This window comes from Channa argus, chromosome 9 (assembly GCF_033026475.1).
Source record: "Channa argus isolate prfri chromosome 9, Channa argus male v1.0, whole genome shotgun sequence".
NCBI classification, from domain to species: Eukaryota; Metazoa; Chordata; class Actinopteri; order Anabantiformes; family Channidae; genus Channa; species Channa argus.
Window position 1 is genome coordinate 14,117,827 of NC_090205.1, and position 20,842 is coordinate 14,138,668.

At 38.1% G+C, this 20,842-nt stretch overlaps 2 protein-coding genes across 6 annotated transcripts in view; one reads left to right on the top strand and one right to left on the bottom strand.

Moving 5' to 3' along the window:
* Positions 1-7,056, bottom strand: part of uggt2 (UDP-glucose glycoprotein glucosyltransferase 2) — a 32,716-nt gene extending 25,660 nt beyond the window's left edge. For 3 of the 5 annotated variants that reach the window (XR_010915176.1, XM_067515648.1, XM_067515645.1), the window contains exons 1-13: positions 6,634-6,900; positions 6,345-6,501; positions 5,910-5,992; positions 5,656-5,786; positions 4,184-4,296; positions 3,865-4,042; positions 2,807-2,903; positions 2,650-2,722; positions 2,374-2,474; positions 2,013-2,112; positions 1,510-1,570; positions 1,181-1,272; positions 817-967 (exon numbers count right to left, since the gene is read on the bottom strand). Coding sequence is in view for 4 of the 5 variants with exons in the window: in XM_067515648.1 (XP_067371749.1) it covers positions 817-967; positions 1,181-1,272; positions 1,510-1,570; positions 2,013-2,112; positions 2,374-2,474; positions 2,650-2,722; positions 2,807-2,903; positions 3,865-4,042; positions 4,184-4,296; positions 5,656-5,786; positions 5,910-5,992; positions 6,345-6,469 (1,305 nt within the window). In the remaining variant the exon portion in view is untranslated. The other 2 variants (XM_067515646.1, XM_067515647.1) reach the window with 2 other exon arrangements.
* Positions 7,057-8,618: 1,562 nt separating this feature from the next.
* Positions 8,619-20,842, top strand: part of hs6st3b (heparan sulfate 6-O-sulfotransferase 3b) — a 57,238-nt gene continuing 45,014 nt past the window's right edge. The window contains exon 1 of the mRNA XM_067517143.1: positions 8,619-9,988. Coding sequence (XP_067373244.1) covers positions 9,444-9,988 — 545 coding nt within the window. The 5' untranslated portion in view covers positions 8,619-9,443. The remainder of the gene's footprint in view (positions 9,989-20,842) is intronic.

A 20,842-nucleotide genomic window follows, 5' to 3' on the forward strand; every position in this document is an offset into this window, starting at 1 on the left:
TATTATTGACTTAGTGTTGTGATAAGCGTGCCCTGTTATTCATCACCAGAATAAAAACAATGTCGAGTGTTACATCAGAAACTTTCCAAAGTATAATTTCTCTCCTTTAACCAATTTATATGTTGAAGATTTAATCAGGTGAAAAAGGTTTATTTAGCTTAAATTCAACCTTAACCATAGAGCAACCTGCCTGCTCAGGTAATTTTATACACAGTAGTGTTTTTAAGTCAAATATCAACATTGTAGGCTGATGTGTACATTTATAGTTATAAAACTCTATTAGAGAATTGTATTAGCTATGCATTGTTATGATAAATGAGCAGACTCACATATGCAAAGTGATCCATCATTGCTGGACAATCCAGCATTAACAGTGATGTGTACCAATCAAGCCTTTACAAATGGGATGTAACAATTTGCCTTCCTGCCACATATACTTAGTTCTTCAACCCTTTCTGTGTTCGTCTCTCTTTTTTTTTTTTTTTTAGACAATTATACTTCACATTTTATTTCTATAACTGAAAATGCTAGCTGAAATGACAGACATATTGGTTGAATGTGGACATGCTTAATAGCTTTAATTCTTTGGCATTTTTATAGTACTTAAAATGGCCAGAGGGCCAACATGAAAACTTGCAAGTGTTTTATTGATAGCTTTACTTGGCTAACTTCCTAGTTAATAATTGGGGTTTTTGGCAGCCTCGAGACTGTTGCAGTAACTTGATGACTGATACACAAATTCACAACCTCGCACAAAGAACAAAAAAATGCCTGCAGTGTTAAAATGAGGCAGATGAAAAATTCTTATGGACTCACCATTATAGCTGGATGTCTGATATCTAGGGCATAGTTGTCATCAACCGCGTTCACAGGTAGCCTTAGCAAATTGCCCTGATGATCTCCTTGTATGCCTAGGTTATGAAGCCCCTCCAACACCTTAGCTTCACCTCTGAGGATGTCTAAAATGCTTTAAAAAAAAAAAAAAAAAAAAAAAAAACACGAAAATCACAAGTAAATTTCTACACAAACTTTAATGTAGCTGTGCAGTAGTGGCTGGAGTGGCTGCACACTGATCGACAACAACTTGGTTTGTGCCTGGATCAACTCTAATCTTGTACAAGTCTGAAGCTTCCTGGAGAGAACAGAGGCAGACTACTTCTCCCTCCTGCTTGGTTCCCACCTGAAAGGGTTGTGAATGTCCAGATCGATGTGTAGTCCATTGATAAAGAGTTCCCCATCTCCCGGGTGAACACCAATGGTCTCACTGAGGTGCTGAAAGAACAAGCTCTGTGTGTGTTAGTCCAATGTCCAAACTTCCAAATGAGCGATTAGACCTTAAATGTCACATAGGTCAGGCAAAAAATATTAATAAAATGTCAATATTTGACATATGACATAATATTTTTTCCGAAAAATATTATGTATAATGGATGGATGGATGGATAAAAGAATGTTATCAAAGAAAACCTCCTGCACCATCATGTGGGAAAACTGCATATGATATCGCACCTTTTGGTTCACCTCAATTTCTTTTCTCATTTCCTGCTTTACAGCCACTCTTGTCAGTGATCTGTGGGAACAGTAAAACATGTACAGTCACCATCAGCTTTTACCACATCCCCAGCTGGCAGTAAAATGCCACTTTTAATCTTCAAAAACCTGTGGGCTCTCAAGATGGTATGTTCACAGTCAAATCCCTGTAAACACACTTGCTCAGCACTTTTTGGTGTTATTACAAGCAGCCTCAGCCAAAATAAGCAAACATCAAAAAAGCTGATTAGATCTCTGTAAAACAGATCTTTTTATTGTGGAGGTAACAGGTGTCAGAGGGAAAGTAGTAATGTTCAAACAAATCATTTTATAAAACGTATATTTCATTTGCACTGCAATGCCAGCATTTGTTATGGATAGATTCACACATTGTAAGACAGTAAGGTTTCCATTAAAAAAAATTGTAATGTCAAATGTCTTGGCTACTCAGCCAAAGAGAGAAAAAAATATAAATTTCTTACCTGGCTTTGCTTGGAAAGTTCTGACTAAGGTCTCGCATTAACTTCAGAGCATCAAATTTTGGCACAGACATAATTCTTGCAGCTGCCTGGAAACTTAAATCTGTGAAGATCAAAATAATGAAATCGGCATTGAAACATCTATGAATGTGCATAATGTTAAGATTTATATCTCAAAGCTTATTATATTAAAAGGTGCTATGACAGAGAAGCTGTGATAAAATTGTTAATCAAAGCTCACAATACAAACAACACAGTAACTTCAAAGCTTAACAACAAAATGTGCAATTATCACTATAATTTCAACTGTACTGGAGAACTTCTCTCCTAACAATCAATTACCACTAAAACAGAAACTCAGTACCTTGCATTTCCCACACTTTGAGGGGAGCCATGTCATTTGTACTTTCCAGAAGATGTTTGCGAAGCTCAGTGAGTTGCCCCTGCAGTTCAGGGTGAGACTTCCTGAAGAGAGGTGGAAAAAAAAGAAAAAGAAAAGAGGAAAATACAAATATAATCCACTTATTTTTTTATCTTAATATTACATTGCACAAAGCACAGAATGCCCTGCAGCAATGACAAGTGATAAAAAAGGTGTAAAAATATTCACAGAAATTAATCTTATGGTTAAGCTACTTACTTTAATGTTTCAAAAATGAAACCTTGGACTTCATCGTTATCATCATCGTCAGGGTTTGTAACAGTCTTTAAATCTACAAAGAGAAAAAAGGTTTGTGTTTAATTGTCTCAGACACAGCAAGGTCCTGCACAGAATGGTTGATATGTTACCAACTGACCTTTTACTTTGGTGTCATCCACAGCTTTGTATTCTGTGCTTTTGATAGCCAACTCAACAGCATAGCCAGATAAAAGCATCTTTTGAGGTTTTGGATCCTGCAGCGGTGGGATCCAGCATACAATGTAGTTATATTTACATACAAAGCTTGCAAGCAATGTGACGTTTGATGTTGCATCAGCAAAGCAAATGGGGGATGCTAAGATCACATACAATGCAAAGTCAGTTGGAATGGTGTAAACAATTCCCTCCCATAATATAGTGCAACTATAAGGTGCGGTCAATTTTGTGCTTGATTTTTATTATCTAGACTAGGGCCTTTTTTGTCCAACCATATCTTATCACTTAGTTGAATCAGAACACTGTTTCCAAGCCAGGTCTTACCGCCTAAGATCAGTTTAGTGCATTAAATAGGAAAGACTTTTCAATTGCGTTGGATGTCTGAATTATGTGTTCTGGATGTTCATGGATACACATGGACGGCCACGTATGGCAGCAGATTCACTGACATCCAGCCTTGACACTAATGTTACCCACTTTCAAAGCACCGCTTCAGTCTTCCACAGGCACAATCAGAGGACTTGCACACCCACGCTCTGCCATTTCTTTCCAACACATCTTAAAGAAAAGCACCTTTTACTCTTTCAAAGGAATCTGTATCTCAGAGTTTAGGTTTTCTGATAGATTTGGGGAAATCTGTTTTGAACGTTGCTAGGGCACCATTTTGATCCTTGTTTTGTCAGTATTTCACAAAAATGAATATTGCATCACTGTTCTATCAAGAGCATCATCATCTAAGTATGAAACTCTAAAATGAAACAATAAAGGTCTACAACATAGAGAAACAAGCTATATTGGGCTTTGGCTACAGAGGTATTAACATAAAACATTTTTGTTTATATTTATTTATTATTTATATTTTCCTTTGAGTGACATTACAACAGACCTGTCCTGTGTGGAAAACAATATCAAAACAAGGTAGATCACATGATAGCATATATACTCAAATAGTAAGTGGAATGTCACTAATAAAGGGCTGTAAAAAGCACTGCTACTCACCGCTACAAAATGCCGTAGCACATATATAAGTCTGCCCTCTTCAGCCTTTTCTGAAAGCACCTTATGAAAAGTGGTGAACTTCTTGGTTCCAATCTCAGCATAGAGGATCACAACAGGGACATCCGTTTTAATGACCCCTGGGTATTTGTGATCGTTCTTGTATAAATATGGTTTTGGCCTACAAACATTTGGAGGGATCAGGAAATGAATGAATATCATTTCAAAAATATTTTGTAAAAACAAGTATGAGAATTAATTCTCTATAGACTTGGTTTATCTACAAAGATGAAGATGATGAAGACGTGCAATCCCATGTTACCTGCCTGCAGCTGCCTTCAAGAGCTTCTTGATCTCTTTGGTACTGCAGCTATGTTGACCGTGGATGGAGACAAAGGCAGGGCAACCCTCAGGTGGAGGCTCATCACTAGCTATCTGTTAAGTGTAGAAAGGAGACAAAAGGTTCCATCTATAATACCCTGGCTTAACTGGGATATTAATATGGCTTGAATTTAGTGTTTATTGCCCATACTCACATTAAAATGCATCTATGACCGTTATATGATTTAACATTTGAAAATGAAATATGTCCAAAAAAAAAAAAAAAAAAACCATGGCTCTACATAGCTCTCTAATCATACTGTCCAGTATCTCCCCTCCCCCATTGGCATTGGCCAAAGTTAAACCCTGATTGACTTACGCTCTATATTCTTAGTCACCATATAGTACCTTGGTACAATGTGCAGCGCAACACTTAATTACACCTTCAAAAGGCCATTACTCATTTCAAATTGAACACTTTTCTAAATTAGAGATATTTATTAAGCAGTATATCACTGTGACTAAAATGAACTGTGTCCTCATTATTGCTAAAACTTAGACAATCAGGTTATGTCAAACATATTTGCAAAGTGCAATGAAATTGCATAAAATTCTCACTCTATATTAAAAATGAGTCTACACTTAACAGAGTAACACATTTAAAACTCACAGCAGATAGTAAAATAAAAAAACAATTTAGAAAAAGGTTAATAGCATATACCAATCAATGTATTCTTCCTGTTTACAGTACAAGCATTATTTAGAATCTATATTGCAATTAAAACAAGTGCCTAAACAAACAAATCACAGAAAGCCACCCCATCTTTTATGGCCATAGCTTTTTATGTACAGCACATCCAATGTCTTACTGTGAGGAGAATCTTTGACCTCTGCTGTAATGGACACATATGGAACATTTTTACCTGTACCTTATCTTTTGGCATGAGCAGGATATTGCTTATGATCAGATATCTGCCTGTTCCATATTCAGGAAATGTGGTGGCTTTCTCATAGTAAATTAGTTTGTGAAACCTGTAAACTAAATATGTTAAAATTACATACAGTAGGCAGGTTTAGACCATATAAAAGATGTATGGCATAAATTAATATGCACAAAGAGCATGTTGATAAATGCATGAGAGAGTAATACAAAGGGCAGTCTAATCAATTTTGGTCGACAACAACTTTGTTTGTCACTGGATCAATTACAGGTAATTATCCTAACACAGAAAATGAGTTATTGATGTGGACTTTTTAACACACTAATTTGAGAATAATTTAATGAATAATGTTATTTAAAATGATGCCAAAGCAACAGAAGGAAAAAAATGAGACCTGCAAAGCACTCTGGGTCAAGACAAGGCTAAACAGACAATGTGATTGCCTATAACAAAACACAGACCCTGCTTGAGTTGCTCTGCATTTTAAAAGGTCTATGAGAGTTTCATTCATACTATTTTTAACACAACATACCTGCTGGGATGCATGAACTGCTGGTGAGTATGACCGTAGGGCCAGAGCAAATTTGAGGAGATTAACTTGAAGATCTGTAAGGAACTGGCCAGCCTTCTTAATGATCAAGTTGTAGTATGAGCGCACAGACTCTGTAATACACATCAACTTCAACATTTATTATATTGAGACTTTTAAGAACAGATTCACACCTATCATGGTGTGAAATGATTTAAAATTGTGCTAGAATTTAAGTAATGGCGTTTCAGACATACCTCCTTGCTTATACACAGTGAGCTCTTTCACAGTGTCAAGAAACTGCCAGAATTTCTCATTTCCATCTTCTCCAATGAACTCACTGCACAAAACAAAATGAAACTAAGGGTCAATAACCAACAGCATTCAAACAATTATCTAAACCATACAGGTTTAACTGTGAAGCAAAGTGGAGGTTGTGTCATGGCTTGGGGTTGCATTTTATAGAAAATAGCATCAAATCACTTGGGAGGAGATTTATCCTGCCCCTAATCAATGATCCAAAGCCAAATGTTTAGATTGCAGCAAACACAAACAAACCGAGCTTGCTGTTCCAATACCTTTCACCCTTTTAGGATGAGATGGACTCAAGAGGTTAAAATCCTAGCTTCGGCCCTGTTTAATGCGGATTGGATTTGATTTGAGTGAAAACGTGCATGTCCAGGAATGAGTACCTTGTCTCCAAAAGGAAAGGTGTAATGCTCCACTTGGCTTTCAGACTGGCAGTGACACCTTTGGGTGCCGATATGGCATGATGCATGTTCAGCAGCAGCAGTGAAAGCACAATAATTTTACTCATTATATCCGGTTTGATGAGGCGTTACCATGAACCTAAAAGAAAGCGGAAAGAAAGCGGGGTCAGCGCGGTTCCTCTTGGGATCGAGAGGTGCCACGTAGTTGCTATAAGTTATTTTCTCAACCACAACAACACAGGCAAACAGACATCTTTAAAAAAAAACTCACACATTTAGCGTGACGTAGCAAAAGTCGTTTTGGAAATGATTTATGTCAACATGCCTCTTTTTGCAGAGCTAAAGCTTCTTATATCTTAAATTAACACACCGTTATGCTGAGTGGGGTCAGAACTGAGGTTAACTTAGCTAGCCGTAACATAAAGACTAACTGCCTACAAAAGTTAGAAATTCAAAAAGGTACACTAATATTATAATTTAGCAAACAAATATCACTCGCTCATGATACTGGCCAGCCGTTTATTTCCGTCGATATACGTCTCACCCTGTTAGCGAAGCTGCCCTCTCCCATACAAAGCAAAGGGCTGTAGGTAGGTATTTTGGGCAGCTAGCTGGTCCCTTCAGCTGCCAAATTGCCGGGGCTGCTGAGGCGGGTCGGGGGGGCTCGCGCTGGCCGTCACTCGGGAGTGAATAAATTGTTAAACAAAGAAAAAAGTAAGGCGGATGATTGTGTTAAGGTGCAGTTTGTCACGCTGTTTCGGTCGTCAAAGTGCGTCGAAACAGTGGAAAATTAAATAAAGCAAGATGCCAATGCCAGGATTTACTCTGGCACAACGGCAGACAGCTAAAAAGGCAGACCCTGGAGCTCAAACACTTTCCCACCAAACACTGGAGCATGTGGAATTGGCCGTCTCACGGGCAATATCTTGGAGACTCAATATTACGCTGAGAACGTACCTGCAATTGTGAATAACAATATATTTCGTGTATCATGCAAAACACAGCCGTGTTTTACCACTCAAGGTTTGACTTTGCGGTTTTCCCAGAAAGTTCATTTGATGATTATCTGTAACTTTCCTGCACTTGCACCTCATGAAATGTAAACACTTGCTTTGATGTTTTCTCCTTGACTTTGCTTGGCTTGTACCTCACTTGTAAATCGTTTTGAATAGAAGCGTCTGCTAAAGGATTAAATGTAATCTAATCAAAGATACACCGTCTATATTGTATCAGACGTCCCTGGATGAGTCAAAACTCAGGAATAAGAAGCAAAATAACTCAAACAAGAAATGACATTTTTCGTAATAGTTCTTGCACTGTCCTTTGCCTACGTTATTGTGAGCTAAGAGAGATAAATAAATAAACATGATTTCGCCCTATTTAGCTTTCATAAGGCTATATATATAACACATATATTGGGAACTTTTTCAAAAATACAACTTCTCAGGTAGGCATCTATAAATGGAGGTTTGTGATTATAAATGACAACATAGTAAAACCATATAAGAAGCACTTAAATATGCCTTTATAGCCGCATACAATAAGGTTACACAAAACTATTAATTGCAATGTATTGTAAAGTTCTACCACTGAAAAACACTCCAAAGACAATCCCTCACCTTACTGTACAGTTTCTCAGATTGTCCACCTGACCTGCACTATTACACAGTGTAGTATTGTTTTTTTTTTATCTTTTTCTATATACATATATATATATATATATATATATATATATATTCTATGTTCATGTCAGTTATTGAAGCATACGTTTTTGTGTCTATAACTTATATTACATTAACCTCTAAGCCTCATTGTTTCCTCTCTGTTTAAGTGTTTTGTATTATAGCTACTGCAATATAGGAATCTCAATTTTTTTTTCCATTAAAGTATCTATGTATCTGTTGGGCTAAATCTTTGTATAATGCTTATAAATGCTAAATCAGGAGACTAAATAAAGTGTTACTGCAACATATAGGAAAACCTCATTTATAAATTGATTGATTGAAGTTCCTGTATTTTTTCTACATTTCAGTTAAAGGTGCTTTTGTTAAAAAAGTTAATTGGTTAGTTTAAATATAATATGGCCTAATTGTCATTACATTAACTTAAATAATATTCAGAAGTTGTCTGCAGCATAACGTTTTGTAAATCTCTTGCCACTGCAGCCTGTTTTATTGGTTGCAGATGTGTGAATAATTTCTTCTCCAAGGATAACTGCTCCTCCCTACAGCATTGGTTTTGAACAGATAGGTTAGTTGACATCAAATTGGTAAACACTGGCAAGTGTAGGCTCTAAGCACACAGATTAATAAATATGCTTCAGAAAGTTACAGCGGATCGGGGTTTTTTATGCTACTAGAGTTACATTTCCATGGTGTCTCAGTTCAGTGTCCGTGTGGGCGCCTGGCTTTACACTGTGTTAAACAAGATTATGGGATGGACGGGATGGGATGTAGAGCTTTTCCAGCCCAACCACGACGAGAGCATAGCGCACACTTGTCTGCGCGGATGCAGCCGCATCCTCTCAGAAGCACTGTTTCAGCACAGTGAGTCAGACCGCCTCAACCCGCGAAGGATGCTCTAGGATGGTGCCGGAGGCTCCTGCTCAGCAGTCCAAGCCGTGCGATATTTCTGCTGAAAGTCTATCACCGAGATGAGCTAAACTGCGGTTTAGACTCGCATCGGCACGAAAGAAATATACGACAAGCAAAGCTGACAACTCTGCCTCAGACTGCCTCAGTTTCAACTTGATCCCGGAGCATGGGAGCCATCGGCACAGATGCAGCTGTACACCGGCTTCAGAAGTTGGACAGACAAATATTTTAATGCCATGACTTTTGTCTTTGGACGTGATTTCCAGCGCAGTGCACACGGTGCGCAACCTTTTAGAAAGCAAAAGGTGGACTTGTCCTATAGTAAAGATTATGTGTTTTTCGTGGGTGTTATCTGATCAACATGTGGCACTTCAATAATCACCTTTAGTCGATTAGTGGCAAAGAAGAAGAGTAAATCTGGAAGAACCCATGAGCGCTACTTATTGTTCCCAGTAGCCTAATGGAATGAAGACACTATTTTGATATAATGGATGATAGATCCAGTAAGCTCATCTTGGTTCCGGTTTTGGCTGTGCTTTTTGTTATGATTGGTTACCAGTACATTTGTCCCGCTGGAAGCAATTCGTGCCACTTTAAGACTGGGGAGAAATTAGGTGGGGTAAGCTTACTTTCCACCCCGTACCAGGACAACGATGACTACTACAGAGATCAAGACCTGGAGGACGACAGTCCTCCAAAACTACCGTCCAAATTCAACTTCACCGAAAGAGACCTTGACAGACACGTGGAGTTCAACATCAAAGGCGACGATGTGATAGTGTTTCTGCACATCCAGAAAACCGGAGGAACCACTTTCGGGAGGCACTTGGTGAGGAATATTCGCTTGGAGCAACCGTGCGACTGCCAGCCCGGACAGAAGAAATGCACCTGTCACCGACCAGGGAAAGAGGAGTCCTGGCTCTTCTCCCGGTTCTCTACTGGCTGGAGCTGCGGACTGCACGCCGACTGGACCGAGCTAACGAACTGTGTGCCCATGATTATGGATAAGAAGGAGGCCCAGAGGAATAAAAGGTACCTGTACTTGTGCTTGCTTATGTCCAGAAAAACAATGGTTGAGTCATTGTAGCCGTTCATTACAAGTTCAAATGGCCGTTTGAGGAGTAAGATAAGATCTTAGGTTTATAGGGTTAGACATTTTTGGCCTAATTATGACGGTTAAAAGCTGAGTAAGGGGCTAAAGAATGCATTACTGTATGCCAACGTGTGTCCTCACATGATAGAAAGACGTGTGTGTGTGTAAGAGAGAGAGAAAGAAAGAGTAGGTGCCTGCCATGCTTGTTTTGTAGCTGCTTTCAAAATGTCAATTAAAGGTTGTGATATTGTAGTTTTGAAAGGCCCATCTTAATGTATGGAACAGTAAAGTGAGTGAGAATGGACTAAGGACAGGGTGGGATAGTTAGTCAGTGTCTCCCCCTTGCCAAGATATAGTTAAGTCAAGAAGTCAGAAACAATGGTGCATACAACTCCCTCTGCATCTTTGCTCTTTGTGTCTTGGGGTGATTTGTCAGAGCTCCTTTGAGGTGCAGTACTAGATGACTACTGTTATGCTGTTGTGCTGACAAAGTCTTTATACTTGAAGCCGTTTCATCTCAGGAGTTGAAACTATCCGAGGAAGTTTAGTGCATGAAGTTATCTTACAGAGACTTTTCTGAAAGTACAATACAATAGACAATTAGAATTTGTCCATGCGACGAAGATACAGTACAGTAATACAGGGAAGTAGTACTTTAGGGAAGTGGTCACTGCATGAGCCTCCACAAAGTGGATCTTTGTATTCTTCAGTGCACAGTCACAATGTTTTGTAGTTGTTTACTGCATTGCACTTTATGCCGTTCATTAAAATAAATTGTGTTTTCGAAGATACACAACTACACAAAAGGCACTGACCAAGTGCTTTGTCACTGATGCTTGGCATTTAAACTGCAGTTTCCTTTCTTGTTAAAAAAAGAAAACAATCACATGCTGAAGTACATGAGCACATGATTTATTTCTGCTGTGCCAAGTGTTTCCTTTATGCGGGAGAGTGGATGCGACAGCTCTTCATTTCACAGCTGCAACATCTATTCTGCACTTACAGTCCTCTCGCCCCATGTTCTTCAGTGGCCTCCTGAAGCATCTATTTTGAGATTATTCTGCTTCCATCAAGATGTTGGCAGACACATTATGTTAGACCCCCTCGCTAACCGTCCATTGCACGCAGCACATCCACTAAGAGAGATGACTAATAGCATTATGCAAATTTCATCTTCAAAATCATTACGTGTTTGAGCAATGGCTTAATTAAAATATCTTTAATGGTATAAGGTCAAACTAAAACGCACCCTTCATTTGTAATAAAGATGAAATAATCCACTTGTTACAAAAATCTTTACTCCACTCAAGAGTGCAATTGAGAATTCCACTCCTACATCACTGCCAAATTCAGATGGCATGCCCTTGTTTTGCGGTTGAGAGCCTCTCAGATTGAGTGGCTGTCTTTCTGCAGTCCCCTGCATTCACCTTGCCAGCTCTTGAGATGGCAGTGAGGGGGGCCAAGGTAGGCTGCAATGGCCGTGCAAGCATGGCACTGTATGGCCTTTTCAGCCAGGCAGGGCTCACTGCACAGTGAGCTGGCCATGCGGCCCAAGAACGTCAGGCGTGTCAGACTGGATCAGTGTGCATGTCCTGCAGCGTGGCTCCTCTGGAGTGTGCTGTCAGTCATGGTAGAAGTGGAGCAAGCAAGCTGGATCTTCAGGGGCTTTTTTGGAGAAACATACCTCTAAGTGCTGTCCTCTTAAGTTGCAATGTGGATGTTGTCTGTTGGATGAATATGGCTTGTAAGGGGGTTGTTTTCCTCCAAGGTGATTTCAGAGGCCTGTACCAAGGATTGCTGCTAGAATTATTTCTGACTGTTACACATTCATTATATAACTTCTTGGTCTGGATTAACTCTGGTTTACATTCAGTATGACACTGGGTCACAAGACACAAAGCTGATTTTCAAAATGTACTTGTACAAAGGGATAGGTCTGAACATATCATGTAATAACAAGTGCTTGGCACATGAAATTAAAGGTTGCAGGTCAGTATCTAAGGAATACTTGTTGTTGCTTTTTACTGCTCTGCACTAGTTTCTCACTGCATTATTTTATGCTGTCAGCACATTGTCACTGAGATTTCAAAACACTAGCACAGCTTTATTGTTATGCATACTTTATACTACTTTAAAAAATTATGTTGTCTTTGACTTTGTAGATTTCCAATTACCCATCTGTTAACATCTGTACTATCATCACATTTTAATAGTCACAGTGTTGTAAATAAGCAAATTCAACCAAATTAGATCTTAAATGTACTCTGAGGATTACAGTATAATAAAAACATGCATATTTTTCTGCAAACTTGTCACTGATAGAACAAGAGCCTAGTAAGAAAGAAACAGAGAGGACACACCTTGCATGTAAATCTGGGGTCACTTAACCAGAACACAATCACCTCGGTGCATGCACATCATCGTTGACCCCAAACACATTGACAGTTGAGGGAACATAGGCTTTTACGTGACATCATCTTAGCAGTAATTGCAAACCAAAGCCTATTGCACATACGAAGCATGCATTGAAACACTGAGGTGAAAACTTCTTTTCAAATTTTCTGTTTATATATCATGTAAAAATGAACCTAAGTTAGTAGCATCCTTCTTGCTGAATAATGTGATACTGGTGTAAACATCAACATCTCTTATTCTATCTAGAAGATGAGATTTATTGGCTGAATCTGGCTGGCTGAATGAAGAGTTTGCAAAGCTTACAAAAGTTCATAAGGTGTTTTAGTGACATTTAGTGGGCAGTCTATGAGTTAGTAGAGGATCAATTTAAATGTTATACTTTAAATTGTTCCTTTACTGTAGCAAGGAATATATCACTTTGGTGTATTTAGATTTTTTAGTTTTAATGAGTGCTAGCACGGTGGTGCAGTGGTTTGCGCTGCCGCTTAACAGCTAGAACATCCCTGGTTCAAATCTACCCACCAGCTGCAGTCTTTCTGTGTGGAGTTTTCACAGGATGCATCCTGCCTTTTGCCCAATGATAGCTGGGATAAGCTCCAGCTCCCCGCAACCCTGACCAGGATAAGTGGTTAAAGGTACTGGATGGATCGTTGATAAGCACAGTTCACACCCAGCCCAAGACTTGTGAATTTACATTCTTGCAGCGATTCATATTTATTTCAGTGCATCAAAACCATGTTATTACCTTCACCATTTATGTTAGGTCATTGGCTAGAAAAAAAGATAATTAGGTGTTGGTTTGGTTAGAGCCGCCAACTGTTTGTGTTTGTGTTTATCAACATAAAATTAGGAAAAGAGCTATATTTAAAACTTTACAAAGAAACATTTACAGACCAGCATGCCGCCACCAGGTAGACATTAAGCATATCAGTCATTCAATCAATCTTCATTTTTATATTGGTAGGTAGGTAGGTTTTGATTCACTTTCAGATGTTATTTTAGTAAAACCTTTTAGTAAAAAAATATTTTTAAGTAAAAATTAGTAGAATTTGAAAATTTCCGACTGCAGTGCCAGTCGCAGTATCAAGAAGACACAGCTTCAACCTCTCAGCACTCACCAAAAAAGATAAACCTATTTTATTTTTTGTAGAAAATGTAGTGCAGCAGTCTTCGCAGAGTACATACCTCTAGTTTTCATTCTATTCATTTCAAGCGAGGAAATCATCTTGCTTCTTTGCGTTCTGTTCCATTCATAAGAACATTTGCTGCTACGTATTGTTTTGTTAACAATCTACATTTGAACTGGAAAAAGTACAGTTTTCAAGTGTTAAAAAGCTCCAGTGTTTTTTATCGTCTCATCCACTTTTATAGCAGGTACATTAATTCCTGATTTGTATAAAGGCCATAAACATCCATATGGAGATGTAAACCATATTCAGTGCAGTAACTTAAAAAGTGCTACTTTTTTGGACAGTGTGAGCTTTTTCCACTTTTTATTTTATCTTTGTTCCCTCCTTTTTAACTGCACCCTCATGGTAATTTTACGCATATAGTACATGATAAATCAACTCAGTTTGTGTAGTTGAGTGTTGAATCCTCAAAGGCAAAAATCAATGATCAAAAGTAGGGCAGCCAGCACTCCACTTAAATTGTTTATTCATGCATTGCACAAAATATTTTGGGAAGTCCCTTCCTCTGCATGTAAACTATAGCAGTAAAAGTTTTAAAACCTACCGCAGGTGAGCTTGAATACTTAAATGTGCAAACCCAAATACTTCATTAGGAATCATGATGTGATCATGACTAAATAATGCCTACTGAAGTTTGTCTTTTTGACCAATTTCTTTGTGCTTGATTAACTTGTACAACTCACCTGTGCTTGGTTGTAACACTCTTGCTGCTTTGAGAAAGGGTGCCGGCCCAGAATGTACGTGCAATACATGAATAAACAGTTTAAGTGCAGAGATGTCCCACTTATGATCATTAATGTTATGCATCTGGTGATGTCACAGTTTTTATCAATTATATATTTAATCATCATTAGGGACATTCTTGTTGCTTATGCATGTTAAACATTTAGTAGTTCAGAAGTACAAACAGACCAAAGCCAATGCACAGGTTAAGTTCTTAAATGTTCTCCTTCGATGAAGTGCAAAGAGGAAAGTGCCTTTTGTGTATCAGTAATGGAGGATGTCCACCACTGAAATGCTGGATATGGAAGTCTAGATCACGATGCCCATGTATGTTTTGTGCAATGTGTGAGAAACTTTTTTTCAAAGTGGTTGATATTTTTACAACATATAACTATTTTATTATTTCTTAGGTTTATAATTATGACTAGTGACTTTGGCTTTGTTTTTGTCTTGACCTTTTTGTACATTTGTGATCAGAGCAACTTTAAATTGAAAATATCTGTCATTCAGTCTCTTGGAAGGTGAAGGAAATGTCCTCAGTCTTAGGAAGTATTAGCTAGAGTTTAAGGGGGGAATTATTTGCTTCACTGAGATAACTATTTATCAGGTAAGTAAGTAAAACCCCAATTCCAAAAAAAGTTTGAAAGATGTGTAAAATGTAAAGAAAAACAATGCAATGATTTGCAAATCACATGAACACATATTTTATTCACAATAGAACATATACAAGATATCAGATGTTGAAACTGAATTTGATGGCAGATCACATCTCATAAAAGTTGATGGGTGATGTGTACCATTGTGTAGCATCTCCTCTTCTTTTAACAACCGTCTGTAAATGTCTCGGAAGTGAGGGGACCAGTTGCTGGAGTTTTAGGAGAGAAATGTCCCATTCTTGTCTGATACAGGATTCTAGCAACAGTCCTGGGCCTTTGTTGCTGGATTATTTGTTTTATGATGCACTAAATCTTTTCTATTGGTGAAAGGTCTGGACTGCAGGCAGGCGAGATCAGCACACCGACTCTTCTCCTGCTAAGCCATGTTGTTTCGATGGATGCAGTATGTGGTTTAGCATTGTCTTACTGAAATATACAACGCTTCCCCTGAAATAGACATTGTCCGAATGGGAGCATATGTTGCTCTAAAACCTTTATGTACTTTTAAGCATTGATGGTGACTTTTCATACGTGTAAGCTGCCCACTCCATAGGCACTTATGCACCCCCATACAATCAGAGATGCAGGCTTCTGAACTGTCTGCTGATAACAAACTGGTTGGTCCCTCTCCTCTGTAGTCCACAGGACACGACGTCCACGTTTTACAAAAAGAACAGAACAGTTTTCCATTTTGCGTTTGACCATTTTAAATGATTTTAAATGAGTGCACGGTGGCGAGTTTGGCTCGTATTTGCATATTACTTCTGCTTTGCATGACAAAGCTTCAACTTACATTTGTGGACTGTACGGTGAATTGTGTTTAGAGACAGTGATTTCTTGAAGTGTTCCTGAGCTCTTGCAGTGATGTCTAGTAGAGAATCACGCCCTTTTTTAATGCAGTGCTGCCTGAAGGCCCAAAGACCACGCACATCTAGTTTTGACCTTCGGGCTTGTCCCTTGCACACAGAGATTCCTCCTGACCCTCTGAATCTTTTGATGATATTATATACTGTAGATGATGGGATCTTTAAAGTCTTTTTACATGGAGGAACATTTTTCTTTAATATTTTCACATTTTTTGGCACAGTTTGTCACAGATTGATGAACCTCTCCCCATCTCCCCATCATTCTAGAGGGTCTGCCTCACTGAAATGCTCCTTTTATACCCAGTCATGTTACTGAACTGTTGCCAGTTAACCTAATTAGTTGTCAAATGCTCCTCAATTTGTTTTTGATTTGCGGCTATTACTTTTCCAGTTTTTTGTTGCCGCTGTTCCAACTTTTTTGAGATGTATTGCTGACATCAAATTCAAACTTGGCTAATATTTTCTATGAAAAGGTAAAATTTCTTTACAGTCATCAAAATAAAACATTCACATTATCTTAATTTCTATAACAACCCTGCAGGCTGTTAATATTTACATAGCACACTCTGCACATCATATTTTATTAATTATAAGTGATGCAAAGAGGGCTGCAATTACCGCTTGGTTGCTACCACAGTTTCAATCTCTCAATTGTGCACATCTCACTCTGCTACCTGTGCATGGCATCTACCAATGCTGGGTATTTTCAGTAATGTGGGGTCTTCTTTTTGTAATTGAACATATATTATTGTTGTTTTCTTTCTGTAAAAGTTAATATTTCAATTTTCTCAAAACATTTAAGGACTTGAAAGTATTAACACTGCATTTTGTTAAACTTGTAATTAATTTTTGGAATGTGAGTTTAGAAATATTGGCAGGCCTGGTGTGGTAGGATACTATTGGTAGTCTATGTAAGATTACACCAAATAGCACATTTAATAGAAAAGCAAGAATTTGGAATTTTAATGAAATATAATTTAACTGATATTAAATTGATAAATTCTCTTGTTGCACTCTATAGACATGATCTTTTCTTCTGTGTACTGAAGTCTTGTGCTTAGTCAGAAAGTGAAATTGCACAGCCCTAATGAGACACAGTGAAGCAGCACAGTAATGGCTGCCCTCTGGACACAGACGAACTGAAGGAGGAAAGTTGAGCAGATTTACTGTTCTGGTCATATCTTTAGATGTAGGAGGCCAAGTGCTCATCCCAGTGATGGGATGTTTATTATGTGTGCAGCTAAGAGTGCCCTTGCAGGCCTTGGACTTTCAGGTCGTGGAGATTGCTTTTTTTTGTGTCATTAATTCAAGTCGTTGTTGCTGGCAGGTCTGCAGTAATCCAGTTGGTTTGATAATTAAGTGTTACCCCCACACAGGGCGCAGCAGCATATGTCAAGCATTTGTTCACCGCCATGACAAGAAAAAGACACAGTGAAGGAATTGTTTATGCGTGACAAAAAAAGGGTGAAAAGATCAAATACAAACAATCATAATGTTTCTTGACTATATTGAACATAGTTAAAAAAAAAGTAATGGCAACAAAAACTTAACAAGTATTTTCGATAGCAGCGCTAGAACTGCACAATGTTCAGGAGGAATTCTTTTCCATTTTTTCCAACACCTTGATAAACCTGGGAATTAATTTCCCTCTCCGTAATGGCAGGTTGTCTGGTTCCAAAGGCAGCAAACCAATCCCAAATCATGATGCTCCCTCTACTGTACTTCAATGTTGGGAAGATGTTTTCATGTTTTTATGCCGTAGTAGTGCTGTGTGTTCTTCCCAAATACTTCTATCTTTGTTTCCCAGTATAGTATTACAGTGTCACAGTGGCCTTTAGCAAAATGCAGGTGTGCTGCAATGTTTGGAGAGCAATGGTTTCCTACAAAGTGTCCTGCCATGATTACATGATCTTGTTATTGTAATTCTTTCAGAATTTCCTAGATAGGAAAAAGTAAGCTATAACAGTACTAGAATCAGTATCTAACTTTCATTTATCAGATGGATTGACACATGTTTTTTCTGCATGTGTAAATAAGAAGGAAAACAAAATTCATTTTACAGTATGTTTACAGTCATTCTCTTGGTGCATGATTCTCTTTCTGTTCAAATTTAGATGAATAGATATTTTCACATTTTCCTGTTTTATTTCTTTAACTCAATTCCCTTTATCTAAATTATTTGAGTTGAAATCGGAATATCTTTAAATTCATATTTATAGAAAAATGGCAAAAAAATTTAGTTTTCAATGCTGTATACAAACTTTTTTTTTTTTTTTTTTTTGGAAAGGGTAAAGAGTGTTCTTTGTAGAAATCTGCTTCATACATGAAGCACCTAAAAAGGATATTGAGTTGCCATTGTAGTAATAGCAATGAAAGCTTTGCATGTGTATGAGTGTTATAGATATTTGTTGTTGTCCATTTAGACTGAGACTTCGAGATCTAGTATGAATGAAAATCACCATCTTCTCTAAAAACCACTTTACGTAATGAAAGCTGTGCAGCTTGCCAGAGCTGGATTGGAACTTCTCTGATGCTCCTATAAAATCCTCTCTGTTCTGGCAAATATGAATCTTCAATTGTCTGATTAAGCTCTTATGGTGTGATTAAAGGGGGGACATTGGGTCAAATAGGTTCCTGGGATTCTTGTTTGTAAAAGCCAGCTTGTAAGACTTGAATCCTGTAAATGTGTTTTTGCTCCCAGATACGGGCGGGTCCAGAAATGCTATTAAATTCTGATCTGACAGAATTCTGATCTGACAGAATGTGAAATTGCTTATGAATACAACTTTAATGCACAAAATAAAAAAAATATTATTTATTTTAAAATAATTCTAATGACAATGCTAATAGGCCAATTAGAGCTAATAGGCACCATTCTGTCACACCCTGATAAACAACCAGAGTGGTCTGAATAACAACTTGAACAGAGTAATATGTCTTCTTTAATAAAACCATCAGCTGATCTCACATTGGTTTCAACAGTTAGAATTTCCCAGATAGAAATGTTTATTCTATGTCAGTAAATCAAGATCAATGTTTAGTTCCGAATCAGGACCTTCAAGATTTAAATTAGGCAGCTGTAAAATAAATAGTTCCAATGTGTTGAGAGTCCTTGGGAAAAATATTCACTTGGTTCAATTTAAGTTCAACCTGGTCTTCTTTTCAGCTCGTAGCTGCAGCTTGTGAACATTAATTAAACTGGCACTCAACAGATTTTGGAGTTTTATTCATTTATGTAACGGTTATCAGTTGAACAGTAAACACCAGTGCCATAGAAATAAATGTCAGTGTAAAGTCCTGCCCTAGTTTTGCTAACTTCTTCTCTCAGTAACCATCTTTAAAAGCCTGGGTGCCATGCACTGCTTATTTTCTTTATTTTCATGTGGAAAAATGTTTTTGGACTTCCACCAATTTGTAAATTGGTGAAATGTAAAAGAGAAAACAAGTGAATTCATAAGTATTCGCACCATTTGAAGTCAGTTAAATGGAGATCACCTGAGTGCAGTGAATGTGTTTCAGAGAGTTGTAATAGAAATACACCTGTATTCTGAAATATTTACAAAGAATGGATTACAAAGAACATGAGGTGTGTAAATCAATGGGTCAGTAAGTGTGAGTATGTGTGTGTGTGTGTGTGTGTGTGTGTGTGTGTGTGTGTGTGTGTGTGTGTGTGTGTGTGTGAACATTAGGGGTGTTGTGGCAGGAAACAAGCAAGAACAATGTGGCAGGCAAGTGAGCGAGCAACCGTGGACTGAAGGCAGCTGTTTTTATGGCTGATCAGGAGCCTTGGGCCTAGGTGCTCCCTCTCCTGCTCACCCAAATGCCCACTACCTGTGAGATATAACACAAGCAGCACACGAAACAAAAACACACATTCCCAGCAGGCAAGGGGCTGTCACAGGACAAACGAACACCACAAGCTACCCCAGAAATAGGTTATTGAAAAGCATAAGCCTTGGCATGCATCCATACAATTTCAAAGTCCCTGAAAATACCTTGGAGCACATGCCCCACACCTAAATCTGCCTATAGAGCTGCCACTTCATAAGCTTTTTTTTCTCGGACATGAAAGCATCTCTCTGTTGATCAGTTTAAAAACAGCTAAATTAAATCCACCAAATAAAGTTATAGAACAAATAATTTATTGTATCAGACAAACAACACATTTGTTTTACCTAAAACAATAACACCATGTTTTCTTAATTTGATCCATGCCATAGACACCTTGTAACTATTTCTGAACTGCATGACATCATGAACCGTCAGATCACAGATCTGGTGTCATGGAGCTCAACTCCCACTTCAGAGTCTGTTTCTCATCAGCATGCAATTACACCCTGGACTGAAGTTAAAAAGAAGAGAAGCAAAGCACGCCTTACTGATCTAGTTAAATGTACTCATCAGTGTAATGGAAATGAGTCAGCTGGTGCAGCGATTCACAGATACTGCGTTTAATACACCCATGTGGTCTGTTTGGTGCTGAACTGCACAAGTGCTCCTGTTATCAGAGGGGAAGTTAACTTTGGCTTTGTTTGCCTCTGATTGGGAAACGAACATTCTGCTTCTCTACTATAAACAATACATAAGAAAGTAATTGCACAGAACTTGAAGATTTTACCATAAATTCTTTGGCATTTGCTGAGGAGTTGCCCAATCACCAAGTTCATAAATTTTGCTTTGGAGATTGTCAGCTTTAAACTGCTGCTACAGCTGTTTGTGTTGTCTTGGTAAAATAAAACATTTTTAACCAGTTGAGCTTTCAGTCTTACCAGCCTTTAATCCAAGACTCAGTGTAACTGAAGAACATCTATCTTTTGTTTTGTAATTACAGCATATTGTTTAGTTCATACAATAGCATCAATCAATGCAAGAAAAACAGAAAAAAAGAGAAACATGCTAACAGTGTTCAGCAATTAAACAGGGCAGACCTGGTTAGCCTCCTT